This window comes from Solea senegalensis, linkage group LG17 (genome assembly GCF_019176455.1).
Source record: "Solea senegalensis isolate Sse05_10M linkage group LG17, IFAPA_SoseM_1, whole genome shotgun sequence".
Lineage (NCBI taxonomy): Eukaryota > Metazoa > Chordata > Actinopteri > Pleuronectiformes > Soleidae > Solea > Solea senegalensis.
In genome coordinates, this window is record NC_058037.1 from 15581107 (window position 1) to 15608222 (window position 27116).

At 39.1% G+C, this 27116-nt stretch overlaps 1 protein-coding gene across 3 annotated transcripts; it reads left to right on the forward strand.

Moving 5' to 3' along the window:
• The first annotated feature begins 708 nt into the window (after window positions 1–708).
• Window positions 709–26844, forward strand: fmn1 (formin 1). Of its 3 annotated transcripts, XM_044048474.1 has the most exons (18): window positions 709–2139; window positions 3850–4028; window positions 10355–10463; window positions 11420–11481; window positions 12237–12928; window positions 13071–13212; window positions 13963–14050; window positions 14760–14821; window positions 14923–15011; window positions 15472–15601; window positions 16145–16291; window positions 16566–16625; window positions 16796–16916; window positions 21194–21286; window positions 24260–24311; window positions 24497–24646; window positions 26230–26311; window positions 26439–26844. In XM_044048474.1, the coding sequence occupies exons 1-18, from the start codon at window positions 780–782 to the stop codon at window positions 26481–26483; spliced, it is 3663 nt and encodes a 1220-aa protein (XP_043904409.1). In that variant the 5' UTR covers window positions 709–779; the 3' UTR covers window positions 26484–26844. The 3 variants fall into 3 exon arrangements, with proteins under 3 accessions (XP_043904409.1, XP_043904410.1, XP_043904411.1); XM_044048476.1 differs by lacking the exons at window positions 709–2139; window positions 3850–4028 and adding an exon at window positions 6703–8726; XM_044048475.1 differs by lacking the exons at window positions 26230–26311; window positions 26439–26844 and having other exon boundaries at window positions 24260–24310; window positions 24495–24640.
• The last annotated feature ends 272 nt before the right edge of the window (window positions 26845–27116 follow it).

A 27116-nucleotide genomic window follows, 5' to 3' on the forward strand; every position in this document is an offset into this window, starting at 1 on the left:
AGAATTAATATTAACTTATTTCTTTTAGTGTATTTTTTCCTCAAATATTTAGGCTTTTAATTGTACTATTACTGTCAAAAAGGTAAAAATATTTGTCAGCAGACTTATAACTTATCTGGGAAGTTTGTGATGCATGTTTAGGTATCAAAACAGTGAGTACATGAAGTACATGAAATTACCTTTAATATAGCTTCATGCTAACAGGGACAAGACTTGTGTTTGTTATTTTTCGACACACATGCACTAGTTATATATCACAGATAGCAAAAGTAGAAGCAAATTAACGAAAATACATGAACTCTTACACAATGAAAGATATTACATCTATTTATGATCTTTGTACGTTGCTTCTTTTAATTTTCTCTCTGTGTCAGGATTCTTGCTTTTGGCCTGTGGTGAACGAGGTTTAAGACGTTTAAACACAAAGACTCCGGTCACACTGTAAGACGAGAATCACCTGCTTTATCTGTGGTGGTAACACGACATTATGGAGAGCAGACACACACAACGTCCTACACAACTTTGCCCAGCTTTCAGCCAGAGAATCATCTCCCCCCTCTAAAGCCTCTCATCCCCCTCTAAAGCCCCTCTAAAGTTTCCAGAGACTAACCTCTAACTGCAGAGAGAAGCAGGAGGAGGAGGAGGGTCCAGCTGAAACCGTGATGAGGGGTCAAGTAGACAAACGCAGCCTGACAGGCTTTAAAGAAACCCTCAAAGCACGGGATGACTCTTCTGAGAGTCACTGGCTGTTGTGTTCGGAGTGTCAAGCTTTCACGAACATGGGAAACAAACAGAGCAGCAAACTTTATGCAGAGAGTTTGGAAACTTTGCCGAAATCACCCAGAATCCAGAGCCCTCAGAAGAGAAGGAGAAGAAGAGAGGACAGTCTTCACCATCACCTCAGGATGATGCCCGGGACTCCTCAGGTTCCCTCAAAGGCCAAGAGACCAACAAAGCTTTGGGTGACAAGCTCTCCAACGTCTGGAGAGTGGTACTTAGAGGAAGACATCATCTACACTCACACAGGCAGGAAAAATGTAGTTACTGAGAAAGACAGGGGCAATAAAACACAAGAGTTAAAGTCAACCTGGAGAGTGAAGCTGCCTGATGCTGCATCTGGAAATTCACCTAAATGTCACAGCAAAAATGAAAGTCAATCTCATAGAAAGGATTCAGTGGTAGAGGATGAAAGTGCTAGTGCTGACTCAGACGCTGACCTTTCCGATTATGACAATGAGACATACTCAGTGCGTAGCACTGACTTAAGTAGGAGGACAGAGGAGAGAACCAGGAGAGCAGCAACAGCTCCAAACAGCCAGTCAGTAAGAGAGAAATGTGAGGAGAAGAAATCAGAGGATGAGGCTGTGAAGTCCACTCAGTGTTGGTTTGAGGAGCTAAGGAAGAGAGCTGCAGCACAGCGAGTGAGGGGCAAGATTGAGGAAGTTGAAGGAATCATACGACGGGTGAGTCTCACCAGTTTGGACTGGATCAAAGAAGGTAGTGAAGGAGGTGATGAAGCTGAGTTTGTTCCATGTGGAGGTGTTAGTGAGGATCAGCTCGAGCAACAGAGATGCCAACCTCAATTCAGCTCTGATTCCCAAAAGGAAACTCGTAACATGGGGCACAATGCAGACAAGATTCTTCTGGCAGAAGAACTTCATGTCCTATGTGAAGCTCTGAGCAAGAGCCTCCAGCAGGTGCTGAGAATGGAGGGAGCAAAAGTGGACGACATACAGAATCCATCATGTCCTGACCATTTCATGCCAAAGGATTTGTCACTATCTCTCTCATCCAGTGGAGGAGCCTCCTCTGAACCATCACCACCTCTGTCCACACTCCTAAATGTTTCTGCAAGATCATCCATCAGCTTTGACAGAATGTCCCCAATTCTGTCCCCTTCATTCAAATCATTTCAGTCCAGCCAGCTCTCTCAGCACGAAGAAGAAAACCATGGGAGTCACAAAGAGCAGATGTACTCAGGAAGTTCCATCAAAGTCACTGCTAACAGTGCCGAAGCAGAAACAGATCAGAGGGATTTCAAGGAGAAGCTGGAGAGGACAAGCTTTGGGCTGAGTGAGGACTTTCACATGCAGACACGCAAGGAGACAGAGGCCGGCCAAGATTTTCTGCTCTCCTCAGGTAAAAACATTCATTATTATGGTAAAAAACAGCTGCCAGTGACACATGTCAGCTCAGCACTGACTCAGAATGAAAGATTCTAGTTCCTGAAATCTGTCTGATTTAATACAAATTACTCTATTGTTTTCAATAGTCGGACAGATAGATATAAATATATGTGGTTGATTCATCAACATAGCAATTATTTTCACACATGTAACTCATTTTCTATTAAGACCAAGCGCTGGACATCACTGAAATGTTTCGAATACTAATGTCAGATCACTACCAAACCAGGACTGTGAAGGAATTCACATCAGGTGCTGCTAATACTTCATGCCTCAAAGAACTTACAGAACTTTTACACACACACACAGAGAGAGAGAGAAAGAGAGACAGGGGTATGTGAAAACCAGCACGAGGTCATTATTTACAGACTACCAAACATCCTTCAGATCAGCTGCTTTGGTGAGTAAGAGACAGTGCAAGAATGTGTGTGTGTGTGTGTGTGTGTGTTGCCTCCATAAGACATATTCTGTTTTAGACACTCACTTTTCATGGAGACCGAAGCCTGGTCCTAAATATCAGAACCTCATGTCTGAGGAACTGGTTAAGGTTGTTTGTCTGGTCCTCACAAATTGAAATGGCTTTTCGAGGGTCAAGAATTGGGGTCAGTGTTAGAATAAGGTTACGGGTTAGGGATTTTGTTGTCATGGTTAAGGTTAGGGTAAGGCACTAGGGAATGCATTATGTCTACAGGTCTCCACGCAAATAATGCAGCCCCAATATGTGTGTGAACATGTAGTAGGCTGTGAGGACATTTTGAACTTGTGAGGACAATTTTATTATATATTTTAAATTTAAATAACAACATTTTAGGTCTTGCTTTCAGCACCACAATCAAAATTCAGAACCACGTCCAGCAATCCTGTTCCTGATAATTAAGTTTACACACCCTAATGTGATACGGTTAGAACCCAAATTTCAAAAACATGTTCTGTGCGATACTTATCGTGATGAATGAGGATGTCACCTCTTGTTGAACATGTGCAGTCTATTTTCTGAGCTCCAGCGGGTTTTCAATTAGCTCATATGGCAGTAGGTGTCACCGTTGCTGCGGCACACATCAGTCATTACACCCTTCAACTGAACTAATGCAGTACGTAATTAATAAGCATGAAAGTGCACAGTGTTTGTAATATGCAGTTTTAGGGTTTGTAACATGTTGTAAAGTTATTATTTTTGTTTGCTTTTACACGGATTGGTCAGTCATAGCTACACAATGTGTCCAAAAATGTCATATTACATGTATGTACACATACATACAATATTTACTGCTTTGAATTTACAGATATTGAATATCAATATTATTTTAGCTGAAGTTCTTGACTTTGTTCTTTTAAGACCTGTGTTAAGTTAAGGAATACTTTCCAAAATTCAGCTTAGTTAAGAAAAGGAACACTTATTTTAAGTAAACAGTTGTACATGGACTATCTTGGTTAATAATTTTTGTTCATTTTTAGGGCTTTTTTTCCTCATTATATGGCACATCACCATCAGTGGCTAGCTTTACAGGCTTCTTTTAAGAATTGGCAGATTCTTCTCAAAACAAGACAATTTTAGCCAAAGTAAAAGTTTTTCATCTTATTTCTAGTCAGGCTGTTTTCACACTGCATGTATAAAATTTGCCCCAATAAGATTACTAAATGTCATATGATCTCTTTTCTGTAGATGAAGCTCTGCAGAGGCAGGAGGAGATCTGGCAGCAGGAGATCGAAGAGTCTCTCTCCTTCTGTCACTCACTTTCTCATCCATCCAGACCCAAACTTATCGACTTCTTACGCATCACTCCTTCTGAGGACGACATCACGGACACACCTACAACCTCGCCGCTACCCCACGAGTTTAGGGTGAGTAAGCATGAAAAGACCTCAGTGAATCTTTGTAACTCCCTAACAACTAGCGGTGTTTTAGCACCAAAATGTACAGACTGCAGCTTTAAAGTTTCCTGCCATTACCCTAAAAGTGTGCCTTTTTTATCTCTTCAAAAGTTCAATAACACAAAAATGCAGTGTTGTCACTTTTTTGTGTGTGACATTTATGAAGTTTTAAAGGAAGAAATTTTAATTTGATCAAATTATTACTTTTTATGGCTACAGTAAACTATATTAATGCATCATCATCATCATGGCCATGAAATACATTACATCACATCGGTGCAGGTTCAAACTGTGATGTCACAGCTCAGGTCCTGTGCGACAAAGGGCGCTGTGTTCTCTGCGTTTACATAACACAAGGGTTTTAATGCGACTCTATAGATGCATTGTATGCGGAACAGCATTTGTACAAACACGTACTTATCACTGTTTATGTTGTTGTTGTTATCCTGATTAGCTCTTTCCCTGCAAAACACATGCTTTATTTACATAATATTTCATTACCAGGGCAGTATTTTATGAAAAATTAGGACACCAAATAACAGCAACATATAAGTATAACTTAATTGAATTTTTCTTACAGACTGGTTAATCAAATATTTCCTACTTTGCTTTCATTTGTTTCTGGAACAATCTTCAGTCTCAAGATGGTTACTGCAGCTACAGCTGATTTAATTAACTAAAATAAATCAATGCCTAATTATTGCTTATTTGAACTTTTGTTCTTCATCTATTCTGTTTGAACCTAATGCTTACTGACTGTCTTTACTTAAGTCTCACTTGGGGATGAGATTTTGATCTCAATGTGACTTCAAAGAAAAATGAAGGTTTAAATTTAGTTAAGAAGAAAACATTGCTAATGATTGCTATGATTAAAAAACAGTTTTCTAAGTTTTGAAGTTGAAATTGTAATTTCAACAGCATGTATATAGATGTATAGAGTTATTTGTTCCCAATCTGACTACATGTTTTGTAAAAGGTTGCAATTAAGGATTTCCATATTTCGTAATTGATTAATCTAAAACAATCATTTATTTCGATGAATCGGTCAGATGATTGGTTTAAAGAATGATGAAAGAAACCAGCTGAAAACAGTTTAAAATAATTAATTCAACTAATCTTTTAGCCAATTAATCACAGTAGCTCTAGTTTTATTATTATAAAAGTAAAGTATTATCTCCAATATGGAAGAAGTTCTAATGTCAATGCTACTATTATATTGCTAAATATTAAGACAGGAGTACATACAATACAGGACATTTTAAAGTCAAGGTAATGTTTCGTAACCTTGTGGAAACAGTCCATTGTGTTTGTTCAGGATTTGTGTGTGTGTACATCTATCTTTGTGTATCTTTGAAAGGGGCTGTTTAAGGACTTGGTTTTAGGGTTAGGCATTTATTTGTGATGGTTAGGGTTAGGATAAGGGCTTATGAGGGTCCTCACTAAGAACTCTGTCCAAGAATGTATGTGCCGAGTGTGTAATGCTATTTCACGGGATTATCTGGATTCATTCTTATTACATAAACTCTGCCTCCACGTAAAGGCCACAGTGTCCCGGCCTGAGAATGTAAAAAGCACTTTATGAGTATGCATAAGATTAAGTGTGTTTCCAGTTAAGACACCACTGCAGGGCAGGGCACGGGAACATGAACTGCCAAGGAAAGTTAGGCTTGTGTAACAAGACACAGTAAAAAAAAAAAATTAATCACCAACATGATCCGTCACTGACCTGTTGGCTGTGATGATGACGAGAGCAAACAAGGGCCTGGGCTCACACAGACAAATACAACACAGCTATGAAGCAGTGAAAGAGGAGGGTTTGTTTTCATTACAAGGTTTTATTTATTTATTTTAAACACTGGACAAAGTCTAAACTTTTGTCCAGACTTTGTCTGACGTTAAGTGTCTGTACTGAAGTCTAATATGTGAATATATTGTGTATAAATATTTATTTATAATCAGAAATGAAATTAATATTAACCCTATTTGAAACATTTTATTGTTAAATTTACTATTCTTATACAGTATGAGTGAATTAATCTTTTTCCATTATTCAAAAAAATTTTAAGGACTCATCTTTACACAATTTGTCCTTTTGTATTGAAAAATCTGTTCAGCTTGAAATTATTTTCACTTTTCTTCTTCAAATCAATAATCACTTCTCTTTATTGTATTGATTTGTACTGTGACTGTAACACAACATAACTGATTACTCCTATATTTTTTGCACACGTTTCTTTACTTTTTACATTTGTCACTTTTTATTAGTAACTTTTGTATTTGTAAATCTCACTGACATTTATTGTTATTACTGTATTATTATTGCTGATTTTCTTTCACAAAATTGTAAAAACACAGCTTGTAAGTGAAGTTTTATACCACAATAATAGAATCGAAAGAGTTCTATGGATAATATTACATTATAAAGATTAATTCTAAGCAAAAAAACATTTATTTTTGATACCCAGAAATCAAACTCTTCTGTGTAACATCTGTGCTATGTTATGTTTAGTGTGAGCAGATTAGGAGGGCGGTGTAGGTGGAGTTAGACCTAAGACGTCTAGATTAGCCGAGTGTTGCTCAGTACCTGCAGTGGAGCTGAGCAAACTCCCCGACACTGTGGCGTTACACACACCAGAACATCTAACCAGTGATTCCTGGCAGGGTATATTTACCCTCCTTCAGCTCTCGGGTGTGGTGACTCCCATCTGCTGTGGGAGGCTTTCCTCTTGCCTTATGGCTCACGGATCTGTGGAGGTGCTGTAAGAAACAGAGGCTAAAGACGCCATCTGCTCTCAGTTACACAGTGACAGTCTGCTGAGCCACGTCCAAGATGCTTCTCTGTGAGTTACAACAGCAGGTTTAACAGAGTTGGAAGGAAAAGGAGGCAGAATCTGGACGTGGATCTGACTTCACTTTGCGGTTGCTGATGTTGAGCTGAGTCACTGCAGTCAGCAGATCCTCAGAAAACTTCACATTTCCATGACTTTGTGGATTTTTTCCTCCTCTCATTGGCTGCACTGGGTGACTAACTACCAGTTCCACTTTTAGATTTGGGAAATGAGTCGTCTGGTAAAAAATGAAGGAGCTGCTGAAACAGTGAAAGGATACATTTATCTCTTTTCCGCACACTGGAGCAGAAACAGGTCGGATTTTTAATATATAATATTTTTTGGATTAATTTATTGCAGACGCTGCATGATGTTGGCACGATTTATACAAGGTAGTGCATGCCAAAACGCCAACAGCACCTTTTCAAATAGCATTTTCTTAATGGAAGACAACATAAAGATGCACTTATTTGTCAGATATTAGGAGTATAAACACCAACCACAGTGTTGATAGCAGCAAATGGAGAAGCAAAAGGCCATTCTCAAATTTTTCAGGACGTTTTCAGATGAGCAGAATGAGGAGGTAATGCGGGAGCTGACTTATGATCCAAAGGGAAGTGGGGACATTGACTTTAAACATGCTGTTGAGCACAGTAGAGATCCCTTGTTTTATGTTATATTACCTTGTGAAGGAGAGATGACAACCTCTGACAAAATAGAACAGCAGAAGAGTGATTTTAACCAACGAGAGCAGCAAAGCGAGGCTGGAAATGTCTCTGAAATGCCAGAAAAACACAATGGCAAAGTTAATGCCTGTCTCATAACAGAAAAGTCACTGGATGAAAGTGACTTGAATGTATCTCTGCAGTTCAAATGTCAACACATTTCTACTGAATGCACAAATACAGCCTGTGATTGTGTCTCAGAAAATGGTTTCAATCACAGCAACACTGAAGAAAGCAAACAGGATGTAAACAAAGATGCTGAATTGAATAATCTGCAATATGCAGATTTGCAGGAGGATCTTGTCACAAGTTTTTACAGTTCAGATGTACATTTTGACTCTTGGACTGGACCATCTGATGAAGAAGAAACTGAACCATCACAGGTGGAAGCTGGAGAACATACCGGTGAGCACAACAAAGAAGACGCAGAGAAAATAACCAATCAGCTCCACCAACACCCTCAAAGCCTTACAGACAATACACCACACTTAAACATATCAGCATTCCCGGTCAACAGCCCTCCACCTGGATCCACTTTGACCAGAGCCACTTTCTCTTCAGGCTTCCCTACAGACAAGCAGATCCACCTCCCTGCCCTCTTCAGCGGCCTGAGGGTCCTGAGGAAAGGAGTGGTCGGGCCCGGCCATGACACTGTGTCCCAGATCAAACCTCCATCTATGAAGACAATTACCCCAGACAAGCAGGAGGACGTGCAGGTTCAGGGAAGTTTCCTAGACCAGATCTCCCAGTTCCTTATTCGGGAAAAGAGAGGAAATAAGAAAGAGGAGAGGAAGGAGATGGAGAACGAGGGCGATCAGGATGAAACCGGAGTGACGGATGAGTGCGAGGAAAGTCAAAATACTCCTGAGGAGGACGACAGTTTAGAAAGTTCAGGGTCGTTCGTTCTGCTGCCTAAATCTCCAGTGTCCAGTGCAGAAGCAGCGTTTGATGCCTTCAAGGCTTTTTTCACCCCAAGGCCTCTGAAGAAGGATCCAGCAGATAAGATGGACTTGGAAGCAATATGGAAGAAAATAAGAACTGATAAAGATGGGTTAAGAACCACCTTTGAGAACTCTACTAAGACGACAGAGAAGAAAGAATCAGCTGATGGAAAAGTAGGCATCATGTCATTAATTAGGAACCACTAGACTATTACTTTTAACAGCATATGCATATTATGCATATTTAAATATTTCACAATCATTAAACATTTTTAATTTTACATCAAAGGTTCTTTATTTTAGTATTTCTTACCATAGCTGTAAAATATAAAGAGTTATTCTTTAAAGGAAACCATTACAATCAGAACTTCTTGGTTGTGCTGTACTGAGACATGTTAAGTAAATCATACAGGAAGTGGGAAGTGAGAAACCCAAAAGCAGACTCACACAGAATGACACAGGTAAGGGAAACTCTGATGTCGGTACACAAAACCAGTTTGACAGATTGACAAAAAGGATCATACACTAGAAAAGTAAATGGGAATAAATGAGGGTAAACGATCAGAAAGAATAAACAAACTGGCATGGGCAAAAGCTGAGTAATTTAAAGCTCTGGACATAACATGGCTCAGTTTGTTTACTTTTCTATGTTGGCAGGAAATATTTTTGCATAAATATACTGTACAGCAACAACTTGATTTTACAAAAATGGGAGACCACAGACACAAAAAACTTTGTAACCGATTTTCAGTGTTTTAATCTTGAGAAAGCACAAACTAGACAATCCAGTTAAGATGCAAGGAGGAGATTCCAGGGATCTGGGATCTCACAGAAACTCGCGTGATTTAACGTGACTTCCGAATGTAAACAGACATGGAGGTGAACTGTCTAGTTAGTAGCAGTTGTGTGTTGGGTGCTTGGCTTTAAATCACGATTCTAAACAAAAATCCATTTCCCGGGTCAACTCGCTCAATGTTTAGATATCAAATATGTTTAATACTTACAATTTGAAATGGGAAGAAGCCCCACACTAGAGGAAATTCAGCCAACTAATCAGGTTTAAGTGTCTTACATACACTTATAATGCCCCCTGGTGCTTTTTAATAGTATGTAAACAACCAGAGCAAGGATCTTATTCCAGACCTTCAGATCTTGAACTTTCTGATAAACTTTCCCTCATCATATACCATAAAGCACTTGCACATCTTAAGAAAAAAAGTGTGTAAAATAAACAGGACGTATTAGTTAGTGTTGGGTTCTGTACCTGGTATGAAGTGATCACTCTAGGAGTGGTATCTGCTGTCTGTGGATTCCCATCACTCTTGTCTTCTTTGCTCACTTTGGACGTGTTTTTAATCCACCTCTGCCATCTCTTGGGTTCTTTAGGGATCTGGTAAAATTATCTCCAGTTTGCTTGTCACTCACAGTTTTTATCATCTCAGGGCACACCAATATCCACATCTTTCACGTTTTATGAAAACAGTCAGTGAAAATAAGTTGTATGACATAATTGTCTGGTATTTGGGTTTGAACAGCGCGGCTGAGAACGGCGTTATTTTGTTTGAGAATGCTGCGTCACGTCAGCTAGCAAAGCGCTACACTGAAAGGGGGAGTGGCTATCAAGAGACAGGTGCAATCAATCAGGTTTAATCAGGGCACCGGAAGTAGAATATCTGAGGAGAGCAAGCGAAATGAATACCAAAATAAAAGCAGGAAATGGCTGACGACGAATGAAAATAGATGACTTTAATTCAACCGTTTGAAAATGTCTCTCATGATGTCAAACTGTTTTCACTCCATAGTTGGACGTTTCCCCACCAGGAGATGGAGAGGAACGAACTCCTGGTCGTTTACAAGCCGTTTGGCCTCCGGTCAAAGAGGAAAAAGTTGGCCTCAAGTATACAGAAGCAGGTTAATTAATACACACTCATGTTTTGACATGACAACATTCTTGACTTTTACAAACAATACACTTGTCTATAGCAATTGTAAATTTTTTCTCATTCAGATATATTTTATTTAAAACCAATTCATAGAATTGAACAGTTATGTAACTTTTCACTCAGAATGGCAGAGGAGAAGGAGAACGAGGAAAAAGATAAATAAATAAATCTGTAGCTCAAACACGTTCGAGCTACTGAAACTACTGTTTTAAAGTATCATTAGTGTCAGAGGAGAAAATGAAACTGTACAGAAATAACATCATACGCTCCACAGCTAATGTAAATATAACTCCACCCTGTGTGTGTCCACAGTCTGTGCACACACACTGGTTCAGCATGTGACACTGGTGATTGTTTAGGGTTTACATTACAAGAAGACGACGTTACTCACTTACGACGTCAATTTTTTTTCTTTCTTTTTTTTTCCAGACGTAGTCAGGAGTTGGAATTTCCATGTTGAGGGGTTATATCACTCACAGTCCTGACTTATGACCTCAAATAAATCAAACACACCTGTGTGTGTGCATGCGTGTTACTGAATTTTACTTAATTTAAAATCTAATTTTAGAAAACGAAGAAGAATTCCTTCAGTTAATGTGGTTAGTAACACATTTTCATAAGAGGAAGTTTTATCAATTTACTCAAACTCAAAATCTACAGTAAATCCTCAAATGGCCTCTAACTTCCGATAGTGGTTAGAACATTTTATTTGTTTTCTTTCTGCAAAATGACTTGTTGTTGTAACTGGTTTGTTTGTGGGTCTGAATCCATGTAGCCACATTATTTATGTACTCGTCGAGGTAAAGAAAGCGCCCTCATGCATCATGGTTGTAATAATGAACATCTGTTGTGGTGTAAGAAGGAAGACAAGCTCTCTTTCTCATTGTTTATATTTTTTCCTATTTTTCTGATGTTTCCTCTCAGAGCATCAGGCCGCTCTGCTGCAGCTGAAGAGAGAATGTAAAGAGGAGCTGGAGAAGTTACAGGTCAGTGGAAGGAAAGAGGGTTTCAGCCTGGTTAAGTGCCAGGTGTGGTAACCAAATTCAGGTTATATTCAAGAATATAATACCACTCACATCTCTGTACTCTAAAGTGACTTGTAGAAACTACACATTTTGTATGGATAAAAAAAACAAGTGACATTTAGATTGACTTATTGTGTTTTATTACTTCCTTTAGCTAAGTTCATTTAGGCATGTAAAGCACTTGTGGCAACAGGGGTTGTTTTCAAATGTGCTATAAATTTGACCTTTAGCTTGCGTTGCAGAGCTATCTCGGCTAACTGCCCCTGTTTTCAGTCTTTGTGCTAAGCTAAGCTCATCGATCTATATCAATTTTCTAGCTGAGATTTCGGCTGTATTTTGCAAATTATCAAATAATCAGACTTGCAGGAAATATCTCTACACATTTATTTGGTGATACTACGTGATTTTTCTGGGTTTATATAAGTTGCAAAAGACTGAGTGATAAGCTAAACTAAGCTAGCAGTACAGGCATAGAAGTGGTTTCAAGTTTCTTACTTTTTACTTGGAAGGGATTACAGGATATATTTTTGTTTATCATTGTTTACTGTGTGTTTTGCATGATTCAGACAGTTTATTGACAGTAAGTTTTTTTGGATACACAAAAAAATCATTTTAAATTTGCATTTATTGGTGTTAGTGATTTGTTTGGGATGTCATGATAAACACATGTTTTCTCTATACCTATACCTATAAGTCTGACCAGCTTTGTTTTTCAGGAGGAATTTGTTCAGGAACTTTCCAGACTACATGTGGAAAACGAGGACAATGTCTCCCGTCTGGAGTTCACTCTGTCCGAGCTGCAGGCCAAACTCTCCCAGGTTGGGACTCACTGTAGAGGGGAGCTGAAAGATGTCGCTGTGTCCACTGGAGACGAATACTTACTAAAATCTTTCCGCACCGTTTGCATCCAGACGGACAGAGAGACATTTATCAAAACCCCGGATGATGGAGAGGGGACAGGGAGGACATGCATGAGTCCTCAGCAGCAGCAGAAGGTGTCCCCCAAAAAACTGGACCTCGCGTCCATCAGCCTCAGCCTGGCAGGTCATCGGGACAATTCAGTGTCCTCCATTTCATCACCTGTCCCCTCATCCCAAACGCTTCTTCCTCCTGGAGTCACAGAACAACCACCGGCCCCGACAAACAAAACACACAATCTCCCTCCACCTCCTCCACCACCACCACCCCTGCCTTGTTTGTCATCACCTCCAAACTACACCCACACATCAAATATCTCTCCACCACCTCCTCCTCCACCCCCTCCACCCATGCCTGGCTTAGCTCCCCCACCTCTTCCTCCTCCAGGTGGGACTTTCATATTGGACAACCCTCCACGGAAATCAGCAGTGGAGCCAACACGACCCATGAAGCCTCTTTACTGGAGCAGAATCCAGATCCAGGACAACAAGTAGGTTCATACTCACAGTATGTTTACACTAATCAGTGCACAATCCACAGTCCCTTCATACAGAAAAAATACTACACAGTGAATTTGAGTAAAAGTAACCCATAGATGAAATAGTCTGACGCTCTCTTTTTCTCTCCTGCAGCTGCAACACAATGTGGAATGTTTTAGAGGAGCCAAAGATAATCAACACCAATGCATTTGAGGATCTCTTTGCAAAAATCACCACTCACACCAAGAGAAAACCGCTGTCTGAGGCTTATGAGAAGAAAGCCAAATCCAGGAAGGTAAAATGTAATAAAATGAACTATAACATGACATAAAAAATCTACAGACGCTGCAGATTATTTTTAAAGAGGACATACAGGTAGTGGCAGGACATTGCAATATGACCTTTGTCCACAAGATGGGGTCAATGCCATCGTTTTAGCAAATGCCATGTTATCACTGCCGGTCACAAAAGCATAACAATCCAGATGTAAACACAGCATTTATAAATTACTTATATTTTTCATTTCCCCCACCACAATTCTGATCTGTCAATCTAATCTTAAAATCTGAAGGATTCTTCTGAAGAATTGCAAGTCCTTATTTGAACAATACTGTAATCAAGTCAAGTCATATTTGTTCATAAAGCAGATTAAAAACAACTGGAGTTGAGACAAAGTGCTTAATTAAAGCAAAAAGGTTAAAATAAGACAATATACGCAACAAAGTATGAATAACACATTTAAAACAGTGACGTACTGTCAGACTGCGTTCAGATTGAATGACATGAGAGTGCATTAAAGCATTTAAGACAGGAGAATCAAATTAAATGCATGGAGACAAAAACACAAGTGGTTATAAATTATTTACGTCAATCAATTTTCTCCTTCCCTGACAACCTGCCGCTCACTATGCAAGAAGTGCTAATGCATCAGGATGAGGACTAACGTGACCTTTGTAGCTCTGCACAACAGACTCTGCTAATGACTCGTTAATGGTTTTTAGGTGGTCATGGTTACTGAGTGTGTGTGCATGTGTGTGTTTTACAGATCATTAAGTTGCTGGATGGTAAGCGCTCTCAGGCCGTGGGCATCCTCATATCCAGCCTCCACCTGGAGATGAAAGATATACAACAAGGTCAGCCATCGTCATGCTGATGTAAAGCATGACCAAAAAATTGACACATTCACAACAACTAAGGTGTAAAATATAATATGTTGCAGATTTTATTCAGTTAATTGATGTTTATATCCATTTTAAGTCATTACAAAATACAGTACAATCTGAATAATGCTCTCTGGGAATTTAAAAAGCCACATTAACGTAGCTTCCCATTTAATTTACAGGTATTAACTTTATTTGATGAATTTTAATAACTCTTAAGCATAAAATATTTTATGCTTGTAGTTTAAAAGGTCCACTGTGTAAGAATTAGTGATATCAAACAAATCTCACCCCTCCCTTTCCCAAAGCACATCAAAGAACTACGGTGGCCTTCATATACCAGAAAGGGTGTTGTTTTTCTTTGCTTGCATTGTAAGCATCTCAAAATTTAAAATAATGTAGATATAAGTTTATTATAAGGCTACAAGTATTTATTTTAAATTGACTAATAAGCCAATAAACCCTCCTAAATGTTACATACTGGGCAGGGACAGGCAGTGGACATTAGCAACTGTTCTAAATGCTGTGACGTTTTTCCAGGTACATGAATACTCAGACCTACATTTAATGTTTCTGGTGTTATTGTAGCCTGTAGATTCAATCACCACTTTGTTATTGTTGTACATTGTTTATAAATTACAATAAATTTAACACTTGTGCTCTGTCACCTTCCCTCTTCCAGCTGTACTGAGTGTGGACCACTCTGTGGTGGACCTGGAGACCATTGAAGCACTTTATGAAAACGTACGTATTACAATATACACTTCACTGGGATTTGACCTGACACCAGCAGTTTGTGGTCAGTAAATGAATCCGGTAGTGACAGTTTATCGTCCGTGTGTCAGAGAGCGCAGCCCGAGGAGCTGGAGCGGATCAAGAAACACTACGAGACGTCGGCGGAAGAGGAAGTGAAGCTCCTGGACAAACCTGAACAGTCAGTGTCTCCTCTGCTTACACCGAGTACTGTACATCTCTGTCAGACTGAAGAGACAAATACACTGCAAAAAGAGCCCCACTAGAAATATTATTACTCAATTAATTTGAATTATCTTGTTTTAAAAAAAATAATCTGCCAATTTTCAGACTGTCATTTTACACAAAACTATATTGTAGAAAGTTGTACTTAACTCAAGCAAAGAAATTCTATCATGTAAGAATGTTGACTTAAATTGAGTCTTCCTTTACTTGATAAAGCTGACTCAAAGGATTGATACCTTTAGAATGTCTTATTTTTGGTGAATTGTACTTGCAGGAGCAGTGATTAAAGTTAAAAGCAATGGAAATCTTAGAAAGATTCTTCAAATTCTTCAGTTTTTGCAGTGTAACTGCTGAGTTTGGCAGTTGTGTGTGAGAGAGAGATATGTGCTCACTGTGTTGATGTGTTTGTGCTCCAGGTTCCTGTATGAGCTTTCCCAGATACCAGACTTTGCAGGACGAGCTCACTGCGTCATCTTCAAGTCATCGTTCACTGATATGATCGTGTCCGTTCAAAGCAAGCTCAACACAGTCTCCTCTGTCTGTAAGGTAGGAGAGAAAACCTAATTAAATATAAAAGAAAAAGCAATAATTATCTTTCTTTATTCAGCCTGTTTCATGCTGAATAAACAACCCAAAGTGCACAATCATCCAGAATACTAATCCTCTGAGGAATATTACGGGCCATTACATTTGCTCCTTCAGAATTAAAATAACACTCAAAAGACAGTAAATAAGGAATGAAATCCATGCCTAGTAAGAACTATGACCCTTTAAATTCCCAGACAATAAATATAACTGAATTGTAAATAGAATGTGTGAATGTAATGTACAGAATAACTGTTTGTCTACATACCTTGGTTTGAATGAATGGTTGTTTGAGTTACAGTTGCCAGTCTGGTTATTCTCTGATCTCTGGCATTATCAAGGCATTTTTTTTCTCCCAGGGAAACTGCAGACCATTTTCTGTAAACCATAGAGAAAGATGCGCGTGAGAATCCCAGTAGATCCCAGGCAGTTTCTGAAATAAATTCACTTAAATCACCTTTCGTCCTCACTCATGGATGACCCTGTCTTTGTTTTCTGTTTTAGGCGCTGCTGGACAGCAACGACGTCCGGGAGGTGATGGGACTGGTGCTGGCTCTGGGGAACCACATGAACGGAGGCAGCAGGACCAGAGGTCAGGCTGACGGTTTTGGCCTGGAGATCCTCCCTAAACTCAAGGACGTCAAGAGCAGAGTAAGACCAAGATCACTGTGTTATAATGGTGCAAAAATGACAGGAGGATGTCAGTAAATCTTTGATTTACAATGGTAGCTCCATAAATGACTTTAAATATGCTTTATAAAAACTAGAAGTGGAAATGATTCCTTCCTTTGCAGGAAAAATGTTACAAACATGAGCTCAATTAAAGAAAACACATTCGTTTAATTTATGCTATACATGTTATCTTTTTGAAACCACTGTTGAAGAAGAAAATACTTCTATTTAATGGCTGTTTTCAATATTTCAGGACAATCGTATCAGCCTGGTGGACTTTGTGGTGTCGTACTACCTGCACAACGTGGACAAGGTATTGAGTTAAAAACAACAACACTTAATAGGTCAAAAAGCCTATATTTTAAATGTGAATCAGTAGTTGTCCTCCATACACTGCTGAAGAACCACTGATGGGCCTTGACATTGACATTTAACTGCTATTGTTTGCTTAATTGTAGAAGTATTTCTGATGTGTCTTAACAGAGCGCCGGCACAGAGAAAAGTGTCTTCCCTCTTCCTGAACCTCAGGACGTCTTCCTGGCAGCACAGGTCAAGTTCGACGACCTGAGCAGAGACCTGAAACAGCTCGCGCGAGATCTAGCAAGTATGTGATGTGGAAATAATATTTGCAAATTTCCTTTTTATCTGCGCCAGCTCCTTCTCTTTGAAGGCATACAGAGAAATAAGTACCAGTTTTCTGGGCTCAATCCCGCTTTATAATATTACTGTAGATGGTTACACACATTCCCCACAACATTAGCTGCACCCGGAGCAGACAGACACCCATGTGACCGGAATAATCCCGCCTTGTGGTCATTTTGTTGTGTGCTTTTGTTTGAAAACCTCAGCCAGCCTTTGTAACTCTATCACTGTGATTTGGAGTCGAGTCTCGAGAGGTTTCCCACAGACGTGAGACCAAACCTCACCAAGGCCTAGTCTGGCAATGGTTTTTCCTCAGACAACCTCCAACAAAACTCCTCCCCACCCCTCACCCCAAAAAATACTCACCACCCTGGTTTCCCATCACTGGCCCCAACAGTTGAGGAAATGTTTATACTTGTGCTGCTTCTCAGACCAGACTGGAGTTCACTGTAAAGACCCAGAACAAAAGATTTCCTCTTGTCGTTCTCATTCTTCTTCTTCATCTTCTTCTTCTTCATGAATGAGAGCATATGACGCCACGCAGCATATGTCAGCCAGTTAAAGCAGACCAGTCACGCTGAGGACAAGGCTGACATGTACATACTTTTGTGACTGGATGCACTGTTGTTTCTAAGGCCGAACAATTCAGGTTCAATTTGAAATTCCATTTCAAGTTGTAAATGCCAAGTGCTGCAATTGAATTTAACTTCTATTTTCGATTGGGAACGTGATTATTGAAGAAAAATGTTGCCGTTAGCATACATTTCTTTATTTCCATTTATTACACTTTTCCTACATTGGTACTGTGCTGTAAGGTAAGGTGTTATCCATTTAAAATGTACACTGACAAAGGAAAACAAACTATTTTTTGTAAGAAATTACATTTCTTACATATATCACAATCAAACTGAAGCTTGACTCACATTAACTTATATTACAAATGAAATCATAGTTCAAATCTAGCACAAAATTTGCAAATAGATATTTGTAAGTTTCCCTCTGTGTACATGTGCTGTGCCTTGTGTACTGTACAGTGCATGTGCGTGTATTCAGAGACGAGCACACGGAGTCCCGCTGCTGCTGATACTGGCCCTGGCGCCTTTCAGATCCGCCTCCTAATCCTTGTGCCCATCAGATCTCCCATCGTTTGTGCCTTTGTGCCCCCGTCGCCAGCACAGGGAGACCATAGCCTCCCCACTTATGTAATCTCCAGACCTCCAGTATCTGTAGTATCTGTGCCCGGACCTCTGCATTGATCCTTTACCTGCTCGGGCTGTATCACCTGGGCTCCAGTGTGGCCTTCCAGATGTGTGCCGCAGATTGCTTTCTTTAGCTCTCAACGCAGCCCTGTCTTATCGGGCCGTCTACCCAAACCACCGTGCAATCTGGATCAGGCCGTGGCAGCTTCCTTTTGTTCTGGCTTTTTGAACCACCCTCATGCCTGGGTTTGAAGCTGTGCTGCTGTCGCTCTTCACTCTCCCTTTGTTTTTCTGTTTGCTCGGTAAATGTCTCCCCGACACGGTGACAGGGAGATAAGTTTCTCTTAAATCATCCACTGATGGGGGGGGTGAGATCCAAAGGCTGTAGTCCATATGAAATAAATAAAAGATTTCAAACAATACAAATAATAGAAAGAATTTGAAATCCGTCAAGTTTTATTTGTCACAGATTATTGAATTTGCCAAGTCCAGCAGTTGTTTCTCTTCACAACACAGATCATTGTGTGTATTGGAGATAGTTTAGGACTTTTAAAGCAGACGACGTAATCATTAACTATTGATTGAATATTGACAGTTTAAAAAAAAACATGAAAATGATGCGTCACCATAACATAATCCATGCTAATGATACACTGAATGCAGTTTGTCCACCATTTTGTTCCAGGCTGAAGCTTCAACATCTGTCGCACAGACTGTCGTGAAACTGTGTCCAAACGTTCCTGCTGCCCAGAAGATAAATCCTAATAACTCTTTTTTTTTTAAATCCTCTGACTTTTCCTTCAGCACCACCAGCAGTTCAATATGTTTCCTTTAAAGTGAAGAAGAGGCCTTGAAGAACTTGTGTCCAGCCTCCCAAGGCTAAAAGCCCTTTAAAAACTAGTTATTTACTGCTAGTTATTATTGTAAAGGCTTCAGTGGCTTGAGGTACTTTCTTAATCAACAATTTATAGTCATTCAGTCTTCAGATTTCACATCAGTTGAGTCTTTAGATATCACAAACTCGAGTATCAGAGTACTCAGACATAAGTCCAATACAGTCATTTTAGAACTTTTAAACTATGAAGCTGGAAACAAACTAAAAGCAGTGGCTTTTGGGTCAACCAGTCCTTAGTTATTAATATTCTCCTGTCTTTATTGACAATTTATATTCATTCCAGTCTTCAGATTTCACATCATATGAGTCTTTAACATATGTGTTGTTTGATAAATTCATTTTTTTAATGTCAAATGTAGATTATTCAATACCTCTGTATCGAGTATTTGCCAATACCAATTTAATCAGTCCTATACAGTCAGATTAGAACTTTTAAACGACGAAGCTCTTAAAAAGCACATTTGTGCCGAGTCATTTCAAGCCATTTCAAAGATATAATTCTCCAACCGTGTAACAAATATTCTTCTCCCCTAAAGAAGAAATAATCAGCCCACAATGACTCAGCTAAAATGCTCTTGCTGACCTTTATTTACACATTTACAGTATGTGCATAGTGACACATGCCACATACATCATCATTATATCAGATCTTAGAGTTTTATCTGTCCTATATCCGATCCAGTCATGTTTAATCCATATCGGACCGATACTGGGTATCGTATCAGCTCATCCCTACGCTTTTTCATTATTGTAACACATAAAAACAGGATTATTTGGCATATTTGTGTTATTCCTTTGTGAAATATGGACTATATGAAAACATATGAATGTTTATTCTTCCGTTCACTTTAATGTGGTGTTAGATTTACTGTTGACAGAGTAACCTCCCTTTAAAAAAATCCATTCGTCTGTCACCGTGGGACCAAATCACCGCGCGAGTGAAGTTTGTATAATTCCAGTTTTTCACGTGTGTAATCACCACACTGCTCATCTAAGCAGCTCCGATTACGTGAGGCTCTAAAAACCATCTCCAATCTGAAATAAGAAAAACTTGTGTCGGACTCAAAAGGCAGACAAAAGAAAGAGAGAGCGAGATACCCGCCTCCACAGTTTACACAAAACCCCTGAATGAAAACAGTATTCTTTTGTAATCTTATCTGGGAGATGTTGATCGAGCGTCAGGGTTGGTGGGGGGTGGAGGGTTTTGGCGCAGGGGCCTCGGCTCCCTCTGCTGCCTCTATTATGACTGGCTCCGCAGACTGGCTCCTCTGATCCACTGATTGGACGCAGAGCAACTGGCAGCAAAAAGACAGAGAGGCAGGAGGAGAGAGAGAGAGCGTGAGCGACGTTAGCAGTCGCCATCTCCGGGTGAATCTCAATAAGTGATATGTGAGGAGGAAGTTGTGCTGATAACCTCCTGCTCTGGCACAGGTGGAGCTGGTTTTGAACCCACAACACTCTCTCTCTCTCTTCTGGGACTGAATTGTTTGACCTCGGTTCAGGTCATGGGGTGATATACTACAATTTAAAGGTTTAAAAATGCCCTTTTCCCAGGTGTGTCAAGGGAGCTACGGTGGCCTTCACATACCAGAAAGGATGTTGTTGTTCTGCAGTGTTTGTGTTGGTCTTCATGGAATGCATAATCTGGCTGGTTTGTCCATTCAAGCTCCTGTAGAAATGAAAAGCAAACATTTTTTATTTTAAAGTGATTATACACTTTAAATCTCATATATTACATGTAGACTTTTGTCTATTTGTCTTTGTAAAAGTGGTTATGAAAGACGTGCGGAATCAAACATGGATGCAGTGTGTCCCCAGAATCACAGATGAAATAATTGTCGTTTGTTTAGTTTAGTTGTAATGCAACTTGATTTCTAAACATTAAAGTCAAATGTCAGCATTTCTTGCTTTTGAAGATGCTGCAAGAAAAATAATCGTATGTGTTACATGTTTTCCCATGATGCATCTGTTCTGCATTTTCCAGGTTTTACAAACCATATCTTTTTTTAAGAGAAAACGGTAAATACTGGAGTTCATTTACAGGCAATCAAATCTACATCAACTTACATTATTTTTAATGTAAAGCATTCTTATAGCCAAAAAAAAATAAATAAGTAACCTGTGTTGCTTCTTTCTTTCTTTCAGGTTGTGAGAGAAGCGTGCAGAGGGTTTGCTCCGACTCTCCTGACGAGCACCTGCAGCCGTTTAAAGACAAGATGGAGGCTTTTGTTGTCAGTGGTGAGTACTTACATGTACAGAAATGTCATTTTTGTTGCTTTAAAACAAAATATATGTAACATGCTTAAAATCAAGTAGAGATTCACATATCAATCATATTCCTTAACTTCATATGTCATGAACTTTTTCAACATAATATTAGATGTTACAGAAATGGCAGTAAAAATGAATCGGGTCATGACAGACACCTTTTAAAGAGGTGAGTCTATACCGGTGATTCCCAAAGACTGGGTCGGGACCCACAGACGGCTCACAGGAGCACAACATTTTCCCAGCCTATTATTCATGTTTTAAATAACATGGAAAAAGTGAAGTTGTAATTCATTTACTTGGAAAGTATATAGGTCTTTGGGCTAGGATAGTTTTTCCATCTTAAAGTTTGGGAAACACTGATGTTTACCACTGATCCTTTCAGGGTCACAGGGAGCTAATACGATACTGAGCTGGAGGCAGGATACAGTCAACCACAGAATCAAACACAGAGACACAACCAACCATTCACACTCATTCACATCCATGATAAATTAACCCAAATACTGCTTTGCTTTCAATGTGGGAAGAAAAAAACACCAACCACACAGACACGAGAATAATTTGCAAACATCACACAAAAAAGGCCTCGGTGAGCCACAAGACTCTGGACCAAAACCTTTTCTTTGCTGCGAGGCAACAGTTTGAGCCACTGCACCACCACACTAACCCTCCATAGAAACATAACAAATGCAAATACTAAGGAGTAGAGTTTTAAATCACCTCTATTAATTCAGATGTTTGGTTTCCATTTTTAGACAAAGGACCGGCTGAACGCTAATGCGGTTCAGATGCATTCCTCACTTTTTCCTTTCCATTTTTACCTTTTATATTTTATTCCATACTCTCAAGTTGTCAGATAACTGTACCTTTCATCCTGTTAACTGGCCTGAAAATGTCCCTTTTCTAGTGTGTGTGTGTGTGAGAGACTGATAGGGTGGATTGAGAGTGGAGGCTAGACACTGAGATAAGGATCACACAGATTTGGCAGTGACTGAGGGACTGAGACACACAGGCAACTGCTCCTTCTCAGAAACTCCTCCATTACACAGAAAAGTATTCTTCCATCCAACAAGAGTCACTTTTCCATATTAAGACTCATCACAACATCCTGCAGTACTGGACTCTCGACTATTAATAGTATAGTGATGTGAATTGCTTAAATATGTATCGCAGCTCCAGAATGTCTCCTAAAGAGAGCCGAGTGAGTCCATCCACATGATAATGCTCATGTTAGAGCTTCGACTGTTTGTCTCTTGTATCGCACTGATTCTATTTTATCATAAAAACATTCCAGTACAGCCAGAGTGTGGCGTGTGTGGAGTTCTTCCCATACAAACTTCTATTTTAAGCCTTCATGTGTCACATTTTTGACAAATGCACAATTTAGTAATAATATATAAAAGAGTCTTAAACTAAACAAAGTAATCATAAAAAGGCAGAAAAATAACCCAAGGCCTGGGGAGATGGCGTAAAATAAAAGCAGAAACATACGATAACATGGGAAGAGAACAGGGTTACAAGACCGCTGAGCACAGACACTAAAGCTGGGGACGCAAGACAACATGTTTTGCCCCTTATTACCCACAATTCACAGTTTGGCACCAGTCAGCACTAGCTGGGGACAGTCGACACACACACACACACACACACACAGACCCGACCTCAGTCACAGTCAGTCAAACATGTGTGGATGTTTTGAGCCGATCTAGTGTGTACTGATTACTGAGCCAACTGCAAACACATGCTGATAACAGCCGGGGAACGAGAGCAGGCGGGACACAGGGAATAGCGTCACAAGACGAAAACAACAGAAAGTAGAGGCAATATCAAAACCAAAATGGCGATCTTTGTTTACCCTTCAAACTGTCGCTCTCGTAGACACGGTCCTTCTCGCAAGAGTTTGATTTTTTTGTCTGCTGTTGACAGTTTTTTTGTGTTCTACAAGTCTTTTCAAAATCGGTGACAATTGTGACAGTTGTGTAAGCGTGAGAGAGATAATTGAGCACAGGTGAGACTCAAAAAGACACAGGTGAATCACATCAGGGCGGGGCAGACAATCAATCACAGGTGAGGGAAGGAAGGAAAACAAATGAACAAGAGTTATAAACTGGGGGTCTAAAACATGTTTTTCCTCTTAAAATGTTGTAGGTGTAAAAATGGAAAATGTTTCAACGTGCTGTTCAAGACAACAACCACTAAAGAAACACACATTTAGAACACATGTTTCATGTTTTGCATCGTTATTTGAAGAAAAACATTCGCTCAAGAATGAAGTAAAAATGTAGCTGATTCTGCTTTGAAGTGAAAAAAAGTGACTTACAAATAGAAAACTTTCTAAAAGGAATTAGGTGAAAAATAAGAACATAACACAAAATAAATACCAGTATACATCTAAAATGTACTAGGTGGAAAGAGAACGTGTTTCAAATTGTTTTTTTAAACACTAAAAATACAATTTGAAAACAATCATATCCTATAACTGAAAAAGAATGAAATAAAATGATTGTGATTCTAAATTGAGGGGAAGAAAAATCTGACTTTGAAGTAGAAAACCGATGTGTTTTGTGGTTTTTGGGCGTCTCAAACAAAATCCCAGTCACGTCACAGGGAGACAGACACAGGTAGTCGCGTAGCTATTGTTTGGTCATAAAAACTCTGCTGTGACGTGACAGTAGCAACAAGAATGGCTCCATTGTTGAGCGAGCGACTGTGTAATTGCTGCTCTGAAGAAGTCTGATGGTTGTCTGGCTCCATTTGTCGAGGTTTGTCATCATATCACAGTTTCTCATTGTGTCACCACAACGTCAACAGACTCAACAGAGATTATGACTCTTTAAACTTATGGTGTAGTCATTTTTGTGTGTGTGTGTGTGTGTGTGTGTGTGCGCTGGGAAGAGACCGGTTAAAATAAATGTCTTTCTTTGTGTGTTTCCTTTGCAGCACGAAAAGAACACACCGAAGCTTCCTATCAGCTCATGACTGTGCAAAAAAGGTCAGAGACGTAAATCATGTTCATATTTTCTCTGCAATAAACTTTAAACTCATCATTTCTGGCACACTAACACGGTTTAAAAAGCAAAATGTAACATTTTTCCTCCTATCCTGCTCTTTTTTAATTCCATAACACTTAAGCCTATCTGGTTTTAAACCAAAAAAACCTTCTTTATGTTTGCTCAGTTTCCAGGATTTGGTTCTGTATTTTGGACTGAAGCCAAAGACCGGGGAGACGGATGTGACAAGCGGCCATTTCTTCATGCTCTGGTTTGAGTTTTGTGCCGACTTCAAAGCCAGGTGGAAGAAGGAGAACAAGAGTATCTCTAAAGAGAGGTAAGAGATGACAGGGCACTCTATGAGGAACACCTGCACGCTTTGCTTAGTCATGCCAGTCATACACAGATACGAGTCAGCAGCTTCAGGTAATGCTTCAGACATTAGAGCGGGATATGAATGTTGGTGCCAAATGGGCTGGTTTGGCTATTTTAAGTATAAACTCCAGATTCTTGAATGTGTTATAATCCCACAATAGTGAGGGGGAAAAAAAGGATTGTACACAAGAGAGGTCAGTGATTCAGTTGGTAGACCGCGTCCTAGTCCACTTCTTTCTGTTGAGAACAGAAATTTGAGACTGGAACGAGCAAAACTCGACTGTTGAAGGAAAATGTGGATTTCTGCTGAGGCTGCAAATGACAGTGTGAATTTATGGACCCAACCGTATGAAAATAACCTTCTATCAAACAAATATGAGTTTAAAAATCAATATAAGCATTTTATTATATTTTTGCAATCTTTGTTTTACATCTCACCGCAATGTCCGTTGAACAGGACTCACAGGGAATCAGATGACCAATTAAAATATTTAAATTGGATAGTAATGAGTGACATACACATTGAGGAGGGTTTTATGTTCCCTTATAAAAGTGGACTATAATCTGTCATTTTTCTGTCATGGTTTTGCACTAACTTTATCAAAAACTTAGGAACAAAGTGTGTTCTGTGTCGGTAACAGTTGGCAACCCTATAATATACCTGACATAAACTGAGACACTTGAAGATGAAAAAACAACAAAACAAAAAGAGATCACGAGTGCCGGGGTGCACTGCTGTGTGTTAGCGTTAGCCTGCTAACTTAGCTACTTAGTTTGCGACTCAGTGAGTTACCGTGCTGTCATGACAGCAGTTACAGACACAGACACAGACAGTACATAATATCCAAATGTGGAAAAAATACCTTTGTGATACACATCATTTTAAGTTGTTAAGAGTAATATCCATTAAAACTTTCAATTTCCAGTGGGAGTAATGTTAGCATCAGGCTAACTGGTTGTAGCAGGGTTTTTTTTTCTGTTGACTCATTGTCAAAAGTGGTTGTAGATTCAAGGCCAAGCTGTTAAAAAAATCAATGAAAATGTGTCACTAGCTGCTGTTTTATTTCACCCTGCTTATAACTGTGATTATTGTGCTACTCAAGTGCTAAATTTAAGCATGTCAAGCCCAGCATATCACATAAAACAGACACTCAAATCAGCACAGGCTGCCAGACCACCAATGCAATTACCTACAAAAAAGAGCACACACGATTCATTCTTTTTTGTATTTAATTAGTTTTCTGGTGAAAATGATTGATGTCCCAGCCTTTTATTTACAAAAACAAACTGCCTTAGTGCAAATTATGTCAAATAAACGGTGTTGACACATACCCTTTGTTTCATGTACATGAATAATGTTGACATTATACAATGTGCAGGTTTCACAAATATACACTGGGATGCATAGTATAGGTGATTATTGTATTAATAATTGAATCCTGCCACCACTCTTAACCAAAGAGTGTGTCAAAGTCTCGTTTTCTAGTCTGAATACACACGTAAGTGAGGCTGCTGCATGAATAATCTGATCCTTTGCTCGTGTAGACTAAAGGAGGCTCAGCTGTCAGTGAAGAGAATCACGGCGGAGAAGAAAGTCGAGACGAGAAAGATCAACCCCAACAGCCTGGTAAGAATAAAGATTTGTCGAATAACACAGGAACACAAAATAATAAACAAAATAAAGTATCTTCAAGTATCTTTAAATAAGTATTTTATGATCCTAATCCAATCAAATTATAATCTGCTCCCAACAGAAAGACCGACTGCGTCAGAAACAGGCCAACGTGTCTTCGACTTAAGAGACATCACCTGTCCCAGGTTGGACCATGATATCGGCTCCAGCTCTCACATTATACGCTCTCATATTCAGTGACGCTATCACTTTATTCCAGCTCATATTACCTTTTTTATCAATGTTGTTGTTTGTAAAATGTTACCAAACCCACATTTCCTTTGTAATCGTTTACCTTTTTTTTCTTTCTTTTTTTTAATGGAATTCATTTGTTGCTTAAACTGCTAAAAAAATACTTGTTTAAATCCAAAAAGATTGAAGCAAACATTAGATCTGTGTATAGATGATGACATTGCTCTTAATTTTGCATGTGTCATTGCGACTCACTGTATTTTCCACTAATAAAAGCACTGAAGGTTGATGTAATAGCTTGAAAATATTTTATTTTTTATTTACAAGCAACATTATAATAAAGGACACACATTATACACAGCTCTTAAAAGAAGTGGCATTTAGCAGTGCAAGTTGTAATATATATATATATATATATACATATATATATATGATATATATATATATATATACATATATATATATTATATATATATATATATATACATATATATATATATATATATACATATATATATATATATATATATAAATACATATACATATACATACATGTATGTATGTACAG

Bases quoted from the DNA above. Each gene is read 5' to 3' on its own strand.
- fmn1 (XM_044048474.1), top strand. From the start codon at position 780: ATGGGAAACAAACAGAGCAGCAAACTTTATGCAGAGAGTTTGGAAACT. The intron at 11,482-12,236 runs GTCAGTGGAAGG...TTTGTTTTTCAG, and splicing joins AGGAGCTGGAGAAGTTACAG to GAGGAATTTGTTCAGGAACT. The intron at 14,822-14,922 runs GTACGTATTACA...TCCGTGTGTCAG, and splicing joins TTGAAGCACTTTATGAAAAC to AGAGCGCAGCCCGAGGAGCT.